The sequence below is a fragment of the Aegilops tauschii genome, chromosome 2 (genome assembly GCF_002575655.3).
Source record: "Aegilops tauschii subsp. strangulata cultivar AL8/78 chromosome 2, Aet v6.0, whole genome shotgun sequence".
In the NCBI taxonomy this organism is placed as follows: domain Eukaryota; kingdom Viridiplantae; phylum Streptophyta; class Magnoliopsida; order Poales; family Poaceae; genus Aegilops; species Aegilops tauschii.
In genome coordinates, this window is record NC_053036.3 from 23,547,185 (window position 1) to 23,558,378 (window position 11,194).

Below are 11,194 nucleotides of genomic sequence, written 5' to 3' on the forward strand. Positions count from 1 at the left end.
GACCGTTTCTTTTTTTAAGGGAAAGTGGACCTTTTCTTTTAATAACGTGATTGGCTTTATTTTTAGCAGGGGAAGACAATTTTGTGACGAACTATTCCTTTAATGACGTTATTGACTATTTCTGGCGTGGGAATAATTTTCTCGCGTCAACATTCTTTTATTGATATTATTTTTACTGGAATAATCCGAGCAAGACGGCCTTCGTTGTGGTTGCAACAGAGGTCGCGGCGGTGTGCCTCTTGTGCAAATCGTTTTGCCAAACTATCTCTTGCGGCCATGCTCCTGTATAATCCTACAGCGCGGATACGGTTCTAGTTTTTTTTTTTCAAATATTAGGAAACAACTATTTGCGGAATAAATGGAATGGGAGAAAATTTTGTGAGAATCTTTTCGTTTTAATGACGTGATTGACTATATATCGCTGAGTGTGGATCCCCTCCTCCGTGTAGACATATGCCTCTTGGTTTCTTTCAGTTATAGTAAGAAAAAAATCTATTCATGAAATAAAAATATTTATGAAGATCTTTTGTTGTTAATGACGAGATTGACTATAATTCCGAGCATGGGAGACAATTTTGTAAGGATCGTTGTTTAGGGAAAGTGGATCTTTTCTTTGAATGACGTGATTGGCTTTATTTTTGGCGTGGGAAGACAATTTTGTGTGGAACTTTTCTTTTAATGACGTGATTGACTATATTTCTGGCGTGGGAATAATTTTTTTGTGTTAACATTCTTTTATTGATATAATTTTTACTGAAATAATCCGAGCCATTATAAATTGGTCCCTCTGAATAAACGGCTTCTATTTTTCAGATTTCAACCGCTTAAGGGAAATAAACTGAGCCATTATAATTCGGTCCCACCAAATTAACAGCTCATAATTTTTACTAATTAAGATGATATTTTCTAGGGAGTGCTGTAATTAGTATAGATAGATATAGAATAGATTACATTTGCACAGGGCCGGTCCTGAGATTTCGGGGGCCCGGGGCAAGACAGCGAAAAGGGGCCCTAAAGCCACATTTTTCTCTATTTCAATTCAACGCAATACTCGATGTTGGACACAAAAAATAAATACTCGATGCACTATAATTGGTGTTGCCTTGTCATGTCAATTATCCAACAAATAAAGGTCATAGACATTCACAGAAAATTTGGTCGTTTTTTCAATCCGCACTTATATTTTTCTATTAGGTTCGTGCCTACTTAATATTTTCTCACTAGGTTGTTCCTGAACGGTAACAAAAGACATTCCTCGGAATTTCTAGTAGAAGTACTTGTATTAGTTCTAGAAATATGCCAATATCTCCTTTCTTAAACTCAATCAACTCATATGCAAGGTTATTTTCTTTACTCATTACCTGATGGATACTTTGTAGATAACATCTTGCTAATTAGCACACAAACATATGAAACAAGAAATTAAAAACACAGTTTGTTTTGAGGGTCATTAAAAACTCAGTTAGTAAAATAAAAATTGGTAACAAAAGCTTGGAACGAGGTAGGTACCTGGTAGAAAATAAAAAATTGCAAGATTTCGCTTCTGCTTACTAGTCACGAATAAAAAACAGAGCTCCTCTTCTCTAATCCCAAACAACACAAGAAATTGGAGGGTGAGAAAGAGATATGTACGGGGATGATCTTCATGAAACCAAAGAACGATCTATAAAGACTTATAGAAAAAGAGGGATTTGCATTGAAGAGGAGGTTGATTGAGATCTGAAAATTTGCACTCGGAGTACCTTCTTCCACTAATCACGCACAGGGCATAGCAGCAGAAAAATCACGAATAGAAGACACGGGCGGGACGCAGTCGATCTTGGGGCTGATTCGTTGCCCATGGGAGAAGCGGAGTAGTGGAAGAAGAAGATTGCGCCGAGAATATTGCAATCTGTTACCTTTTTCCCATCTGATTAGAATAAATCTATCTATTACATTTTTAGGCGAGTCTATCACGTAAGTATGGAAACATATCCGTCGGGGGCCCCTTCGTACTCGTCGTTAGGGGAGTCTATCACGTACGTATGGAAACCAATCCATCGGGGGCCCCTTCGCCATCGGGGGCCCGGGGCGGCCGCCCCTCCCGCCCCCCCTCAGGGCCGGCCCTGCATTTGCATTATGCTTTAATGCCGCATGGCATATAAAACAAGGTGAATTTGCAGAAGAACCTCAGCACCGGGTACGAGAGCACGCACAGAACGAAAATGGCGCGCGTAGCACTGGTGCTCACAATTTGCTTCATGGGTTTCTACCCATCCCTCGCGTGGTCCTCCAATTCCAACCACACCGACTTCCTCTCGTGCCTCTCGACGAAAATCCCCAGCCAGCTCGTGCTCACGCCGAGCTCGCGCTCGTTCAAGCCGCTCCTGGTGTCGTCCATCAGGAACGCCAGGTTGGTGGCGCCGGCGACGGCGAGCCCCCCGCTCTGCATCGTGACGCCCACCCAGGCGTCGCACGTCCAGGCCGTGGTGCGCTGCGGGCGCAGCCACCGTGTGCCCGTCCGCGTGCGAAGCGGCGGGCATGACAACGAGGGCCTCTCGTACCGATCGGCGACCCCCAACGGCGAGGCGTTCGCGGTGATCGACCTTTCCAAGTTCAACGCCGTACGGGTGGACGCGCACGCGGCCACCGCGTGGGTCGACTCTGGGACGACGCTCGGGGAGCTCTACTACCGCGTCGCCACGGCGGCGCCCGGGCTGGGCTTCCCGGCTGGCGTGTGCCCGACCGTCGGCGTGGGGGGCCTCATCAGCGGCGGCGGCATGGGCCTGATGATGCGCAAGAACGGCCTCTCCGCCGACAACGTCCTCGACGCCACCATGGTCGATGCCGAAGGGAACCTCCTGCCGGACAAGAAGGCCATGGGGGACGACCTCTTCTGGGCTATCCGCGGGGGCGGCGGCGGGAACTTCGGCATCGTGCTGTCCTGGAAGCTGAGGCTCGTGCCGGTCCCACCGAAGGTGGCCTTCTTCAATGTCACCAAGACCATGGACCAGGGCGCGGTCGACGCAGTCACCAAATGGCAGACTATCGCGCCGGCGCTCCCTGAAGACCTAAGCGTACGTGTCGTCATCCAGAAGCGTCAGGCTACCTTCCAGTCCCTGTACCTCGGCAACTGCAGCGCGGTGGTGGCGACGATGCGCAGCCGGTTCCCGGAGCTCGGCCTCACGCGTGGCGACTGCAAGGAGATGAGCTGGTTGCAGCACAAGGCGTACCTATACTTCGGCGACACCAGCAAAAACATGCCGTTGGAGGCGCTCCTTCTCAACCGCTCCATGACCATAGGCCCCTTTGTCAAGAACAAGTCCGACTACGTCAAGAAGGCCCTCACGAGGGATGCATGGAAGAAGATCTTCCTCTGGCCCGACAGCGGGGCGGTGGGGCAGCTCATCCTGGAGCCGCACGGCGGAATGATGAGCCGCATCGCCGACGACTACACGCCGTTCCCGTACCGGAGCGGCGTGCTTTACAACATCCAGTACGTCGAGTTCTGGAACGGCACAGGGGGGCACGGCACGCCGAAATGGCTCAGCGGCCTGTACGACGACTTCATGGCCCCGCTGGTTAGCAAGAGCCCGAGGGGCGCGTACGTCAACTACCGGGACCTCGACATCGGCGTGAACAAGGTGGTCGGCGGCGTGACGAGCTATGAGACTGCCAAGGTGTGGGGTGAGAGGTATTTCGGTCTGGCTAACTTTAAGAGACTCGCCAAGATCAAGCGTAAGGTGGATGCCACCGACTACTTCCGGAACGAGCAGAGCGTGCCGCCACTTCTCTTGATCAGGGAATGATTTTTTTTTTTTTTTTTTTTTTTTTTTTTTTGCGGGGAATCAGGGAATGAACTTAACTAGGAAGCTAGTGTAACCGGCCAAGCAATATATTTCAAAACAGGTTGTTAAATTGTGCAAATTGCTCGCGTTTGACCATATTCTGACTTGCTAATAACTCGGATGGCTAAAAGGTTATAAACACTGATAATACCAGCGCATTGTTGCGGGAATCGATTGCAATATATTTCAGTGATTTGATTGTGTGAAGCTTTCATCATTGAATTAATAATATACTTCCTTCTTTCCTAAATATAAGTTTTTTTAGAGATTTTATTATACACTACATACGGAGCAAAATAAGGGAATCTACAGTGTCTATATACATATGTATCTAGTTTGTAGTGAAATCTCTAAAAAGACATATATTTAGGAACGGAGGGAGTATGAACTAAAGCTAAAAATAAATATTATATATTGTATTGATTATTGTGTGAAAAACTTTTTTTCATGCATGTTGAGTGTACGTGATGACGTGCCATGTGTGGTGAGGTGAAAGGTGTGCATGAGATCAATTAATAATGGAAAACTCTTTTCATGCATGTAGTGGTGGGTCTTTGTTAAGGTGACATGTGTGCATGTTGAGATAAATATGATAGTGGGGATGAACTTCTTATATATATAGGATTCGTGAACATAAAATGATCAGTTTTTTGTGTGTGGGGTAGATGATCGGTTATTCAGTTTGCTACTTCTTCGCATGTGGTTTTCATATTTCTGAGTAAAGCTTTGGGTTATCCCATCAATGATGGAATTAGTAAGAATTGAGTATCACAACTCGAATCTGGGATTTTGGACCAGTTCTAAGTGTTTGTTGCGTGCATTGTATGGGGAACGAAGTTTTGACTACTTCTTCGCATGTTTGTTGCGTGCTCTGGCAAAGAGGTCAGTTGCATAGTTTTTTTTAGCTGGGCAAAGATATCGTTGTTGAGTTTTTTTTTACATTGGGCAAAGAAGTATTTGCTGAACTCTTTTATTTTTCTCACCCCGCAAATATTTGTTTTTTATTTTTAAATTTCCTTCTCCTTTTTCTTTGCCAAGTGTCTTTTCATTGCACTCGGCAAACGTTGTTTTACATTTTTAGCTCTTTTCTCTTGTTTCTTCTCGCTTGTACATTTTGCTTCCTTTTCCGTTTATGCTCTGTTATTTTCTATTATTTATTTTAAAATGTTAGTATTTAGTTTCTTCCTCCCCCCAAATTGATCTTCCTCCCATCTCGGTTACTCTCGGCTGCTCACATATGCGAAGCATCGAGAGTTTGCCGCATAATGTGGCAAGAGTGCTCCTATTTGCCGGGTAGGTCGGCTGATTTTTTTTGGAGGGGTAGCATGTAGCCCGGTTTGTCGCGCTGTGTTGTGGTCCTCCCCCCCCCCCCCCCCCCCCCCGGGCTATATTGTGCCCTCTAGCCCATCTTCTTTTTCTAGTCCAAGCCCAGCCAAGTGGACACGTCTATACGACGCCTATTGCGGGCCGGCCCACTAGCCAGAGCACTCACCGCATGTAACTGGTTTTACATGTATATAAGTTCATCTTGTACTTTGTCTAAAAAAAAAAGTTCATCTTGTACTACAAAAAAACTATGTAGATTCACTATTCTCGCTGTCATCCCCTCCTCCTTCGTCCCCATATCTCGTTTTTTTTTTAATTCCTTCGGGTTGCGTTATATCTGTAGCACCAAAATCATGCGGAAATCATTAGTTAGGGACTTAGGGATGGCAAATATGTCGACACATGTTGTAACCTTTTTAGCAAATCAGAATTATTAGCAGTTACAATTTGTTCAAACATGATTTTGTTTTGTTTTGGGCAGCTACACTACTGTTTCACGGGAAGTGGTGGGATGCTCTGCTCGCTATGGAAGTAGTCGCCAGCGTCCACCTTGTGCTTGATCTCGGCGAGTCTCCTAAAGTTTTTCGGGCCGAAATAGCTCTCGCCCCACCCCTTGGCACTTTCATAGCTCGTCACGCCATCGACCACCTTGTTCGTGCCAAGGTCAAGGTCCCGGTAGTTCACGTACGCGCCCCTCGGGTTCTTGCTCACGAACGGTGCCATGAAGTCGTACAGGCTCCCCACCCATTTCGGCATAACGTCGCCTCCGGGCGCTGTGCCGTTCCAGAACTCCACGTACTGGATGTTGTAGAGGACGCTGCTCCGGTGCGGGAACGGGATGTCGTCGGCGGTAATGCGGCCCATTATTCCGCCGTGCGGCTCCAGGACGAGCTGCCCCGTGGCGGTACCATTGGGCCAGCGGAAGATCTTCTCCCACGTCTCCTTGGTGAGTGGTTTCTTGACGTAGTCGGACTTGTTCTTGACGAATTGTCCCAGGGCATGGACCGGTTGAGGAGGAGCGCCTCCAGAGGCTTGCTGTTGATGGCGTCGCCGAAGAATATGTACGCCGTGTACTGCAGCCAGCTCATCTCCTTGCAGTCGGCGATCGTCACCCTGAGCTCTGGGAACCGGCTCCCCATCGTCGTCACCACCGCGCTGCTGTTGCCGAGGTACAGGGCCTGGAAGTTGGCCTCACCGTTTTGCACAACGACACGTACGCTGAGGTCGTCGGGGAGCGCCGGCGCGAGCGTTTGCCATTTGGTCACCGAGTCGACCGCGCCTTGTTCCATGGTCCTCGCAACTTTGACGAAGGTCACTGTCGGCGGGACCGGCACGAGCCTCACCTTCCACGACAGCACGATGCCAAAATTCCCGCCGCCACTGCCGCGGATGGCCCAGAAGAGGTCGTCCCCCATGGCCTTCTTGTCCGCCAGGAGGTTCCCTTGGGCATCGACCATGGTGGCGTCGAGCACGTTGTCGGCGGAGAGACCGTACTTGCGCATCATGAGGCCCATGCCGCCTCCGCTGAAGTGCCCCCCTACGCCAATGGTCGGGCACACGCCAGCCGGGAAGCCCAGCCCAGGCGCAGCGGTGGCGACATGGTAGTAGAGCTCCCCAATCCCCGCCCCGGCGTCAACCCATGCGGTGGCCTCGTGTGGGTTGACGCCGATGGCGTGGAGCTCGGCGAGGTCGATCACCGCGAACGCCTCGCTGTCGCGGCGGCCCGACCGGTACGAGAGGCCTTCGCAGTCGTGCCCGCCGCTGCGCACGCGGACGCGCACGCCGTGGCGGCGCCCGCAGCGCACGGCGGCCTGGACATGCGATGCGTTGGTTGGAGTCACGATGCAGATCGGCGGCCTGGCTGTGGCCGGCGCCACGAACCTGGCGTTCCTGATGGACGACACCAGGAGCTGCTTGAACGACGGCGAGCTCGGCGTCTGTACGAGCTGGCCGGGGACGTCCGTCGAGAGGCAGCGGAGGAAGTCATTGCCGTCGGAGGGCGACGCCAGGGAGGGGGCGGGCACGTAGAAGCCCAGGACGCAAATTGTGAGAACGAGAGAAATGCTTGCCATTTCGATGGATCTGCTGCTCTTCGCGGTGCTTCCGTTTCTATTTCGCCTCGTTATATAGGCATGCGTCGTCCTTATCTTGAAGGGCAGGTTCATTAATGCATGCAAGTCTCTCCCCAAATCAAGTAGAAATTGATTGTGTCCCAAAGATAAGAACGTCTCCATTTAATTACCTAATTAACTGGAAATAAAAGTGAATTATTTATTTATTGGTCAAAGATAAGTTTGTTGACATGGCTCTAACTTAGGGGGTGTTTGGTTCAGGGATTTTTTAGTCCCAGAGACTAGAAAAAGTCCCTAGGAACCAAACGGGAGGGACTTTTTCTACAGGGACTAGAAAAAGACTCTACTAGAGAGTCTTTTTTGATTAGTCCCTGTGACTAGAAAAAGTCCTAGGACTTCTAAACCAAACACCCCCTTAGGTCGGACCGCCACCCCCAAAGATAAGACGTCTCCAAATCAGGCTTTCATCATAGGTCGGACCGCCAACTAATCCATTCATTGGCGACAAAAACAAGAATATATACCCTATTTTTCTCAATAATTTGACATAAGATCAAATGGATACACATAGTATGGATGTAATCCATTGATAAATCACAAAGTGTTCCCTGTGAAAAAAACACACGAAGTGCTGATATCCCATTTCATTATGGGGCCTTTAAAACATATTTCTCTGATTTAAGCAAAGCCCCCCTCCCCCACCCGGCCGCTAATGAATCATCTCTTGTTCGCAGATGACTGTCTCTTTCTGTTCACTGCAAATGAGAATGTTGCTGAGATAATTAGGGCATGTACAATGGTTGATAAGATAGTCTTATCTTAAATTTTGCATGTAAATTAGAGATGACAAAAAAAACATTTACAATGGGTCATCTCTTAGCCTTATCTTCAATAATTAGCTGTTCCTAAAAATATGGTAAGACAAATTGTGCTAAGAGATCATCTCTTGTCTTCTCTTAAATAAGAGAAAACAAGTCTTTTCTTATGATTTCTCTCTCCTCCACCTCATCACTTATCCTACATGGCACTTTTAAGATAGAACCATTTGTACATGCCCTTAAAGACACAACCCAGAAATACTGCAGGGCATCGGGACAACGTGTGAACCTTGCTAAGTCCAACATTTTTTAGGGCAAGGGCTGCCATAATGAGAAGAGGACCATAATCAAGGGAATTCTAAATGTGCCAAACGAGTCCTTGGGATTGCCGTCGGACATGGGGAGGTGGAAGAACCGGTCCTTCAAATATATCAAGCATAGGCTATGGGCCAAGGTGAGAAGCTGGATAGAAAAGTGTATGGCCTCAGCTGGAAGAGAGGTCTTGATCAAGTCTGTCGCTCAAGCTGTCCTGACATTCTCTATGTCCTTGCTTCTTATTACCAAGAGGTTTGTGTCGACAGATTGACACGATGCTAAGGAATTTTTTCTGGGGAAGTAAGAATAGTGAAAGAAAGGCTGCATGGGTCTCTTCGGACGAAATGACAATGCCAAAGTACCAATGGGGTTTAGGCTTCCGTGATATAAAATTGTTCAACCTGACCATGCTGGCCAAACAAGCGTACGCAGGACCCTGACTCGCTCAGTGCAAGAATGTTTGCCATTTTCGAAGGATCTGCTACTGTTCGTACATAGACACGCTGCTTTGTTCTAGTCTCGTTATATACCCATGTGTGTGTTATCCTTATCTTGAAGGGCCAGCTCATTACATGAACTAGAAGATGCCCCGCGTGTTGCTGCGGAAGGATCTGCGACAGCCATTTTGTTATATAAATAATCAGCGAAAAAAGAAGATATAACATAGACTATGGGTTCTGTAGTTTAGCAAGATGTTCACAAAGATTAAGTGATGATTCATAACATGTTCAAAACAATGTTGCTGAATAACACAATGCGTATGCAAGAATTAACTCCACAACCAATGACCAAATCACAACATAAATATCAGACATGCATATGAACAATTGAATGATCTCTAAATCCCTGAAGCTAGTTGTACTTCTGAATGACAAAAGTGAAGCACTGAAGATATTACTGGACTAAATCTCTGAAGGAGGAAATTTCTGACAAAAATGACATGGTTTTCTGATCATTCAACTCTGGGGTGTCCAGCTCCACCAAAACTGGAAGAATCAAGGAATAATAAGTAGTGTACATATGCTTAGTAATAATCACCTGAATGACTTATCAGAATCTGGTCAGTGTACATATGCTTAGTAATAATCACCTGAATGACTTCTCAGAATCTGGTTGACAACATGATAACCAAATTGTGTGCATGCTTGCCTGGACACGTAATTAACAGTGTGCAAAAGGATGTCCTCGAGTGCACACATAGGCTGCAGCAAATTGCTGCCCCAAATCGGGCAAGGTGCATCATTTGGAATGATCGAGATGCCACTGCAATGCCTATACCGAAGCGGATGGGTTATGGCGCTGTCACCATTTCACTGTATGCCCATGATGCGAGTAGGTCCTGTGTAGACTGAACAAAAAGAAAGATACTGTGTCACCAGGTCAATCTGCTTAAAATTGATGTCCATACACCTCTATTTTGGGCTTGATTATCCTTATAGAAGATTTGGATTGCTGGCTGCAGAACGCATATATGCTAAGAAGATTTTTAAGGCTTAGGACATAGGAACTCAGGGTTGGAGCATGGCGTGTTAATGGATGACGAAGGTTGAACTGTACCTCTCCAAATAGAAGACTGAACTTGCTAGCAGACTGCAGATGGAAGATAGCCGGCAACCAAACAAATCCCGTTTCACCAGAATACCCCACATGTCGACGGTCACGAGTTGGTCCCCCATACCAGCCACAGGGACGCGCCCGACGGGACTCGGAGGCCGGGCGGCGAGGACACAGGCCGCCGCTGCTTCTAGAGATCACGCTACGCGGATGCGCGACTTAAGCCGCAGCAAGTCAGAATCTGCAGCCGCAGCATGTTAGAATGGAGGGAATCATATTCCTATGTTGTGTCCATTGAAAAAAAATAGCGCGCTATAGGGCCGCTAATAGCACGCTATAGCGTGTAGAGAATTGTCTCGCTAAATTAATCAATGTACAATGTCTCGCTAATAGCACGCTATAGCGCGCTATAGCACGCTAATAGCATATTTTCAGGGGCGCCGCTATTTTTTGTAGCGCGCTATTTTTTTCATTGGTTGTGTCACGGGAACGCCAAGTCACCCGGCCCAGCAGGGCCGGCCCAAGCGAGGGTGTCGGCCCAATCGCAGAGTCCAGGGAGAGGACTGGGTCCAGTGAGTGTGTATTTAGGGGTTGCGTGTGTGGAGTGCAGGGTATCGTTGGATCACTATTATGTACCGGTGCCGTTGGGCGATCTCCTCTCCCCACCTCCTGGCTCTCTCCCCGACCCCCTTTCTTGCTGCCACGAACCCTAGCTTCAATTTGTACCTCTGATCTGATGATTGAGTGAACCAAATACAAGTGGGAGACCTAGATCCATGTCATATGGTATTCAGAGCCCTCGATCCCCACCCAAATTTTTCCTCTTCGCGTCTCGATCTGGCGCCGCCGAAAACCCGCAGCATCAAGGAGATCATGGCGGGGACGGACGTTCAGAAGCAGCTGGAGGAAGCGGCGACGGAGCGGAGCGGCATCACCAAGGCCCTCCTCTCGATCCAGCAAACGCTGGATCGGATGGCTCCTGCGGTCGTGAAGATGGAGCCAGCGGTCGCGAAGTTGGAGCCGACGCTCGTCACCCTCGAGCCGGTCGTCCAGGACCTCGCAGCCTGGCGGCCTACCGTGGATGCAGCGGTGGCACAGCTTCAGGCGGACCTCGGCGACATTCGAGCGCAGCTGGAGAGGATCGCTGCGGGTGCCCCGTCCATCAGCAAGCCGGCCCCAGATCCGGTTCAGGCGGACGCGCCACTTCTCCACATCGGGCAGAGTGACGACGGTCACGGGCAAATTGGCCACCGCGGCGCTCTCCTTCCACGGGTTTCGGCTA

At 48.6% G+C, this 11,194-nt stretch overlaps 1 protein-coding gene and 1 pseudogene across 1 annotated transcript; one reads left to right on the top strand and one right to left on the bottom strand.

Annotated features, from left to right (window-relative positions):
* Positions 1–2,204: 2,204 nt before the first annotated feature.
* On the top strand, positions 2,205–3,788 carry LOC109781540 (berberine bridge enzyme-like Cyn d 4). Its single transcript, XM_020340130.1, has one exon. The coding sequence runs from the start codon at positions 2,205–2,207 to the stop codon at positions 3,786–3,788; it is 1,584 nt and encodes a 527-aa protein (XP_020195719.1).
* A 1,760-nt stretch (positions 3,789–5,548) lies between these two features.
* Positions 5,549–7,225, bottom strand: LOC109781541 (berberine bridge enzyme-like Cyn d 4; annotated as a pseudogene).
* Positions 7,226–11,194: the final 3,969 nt, after the last annotated feature.

What these genes read in the sequence shown, in the direction of transcription:
- LOC109781540 (XM_020340130.1), top strand. Translation starts at nt 2,205, where the DNA reads ATGGCGCGCGTAGCACTGGTGCTCACAATTTGCTTCATGGGTTTCTAC.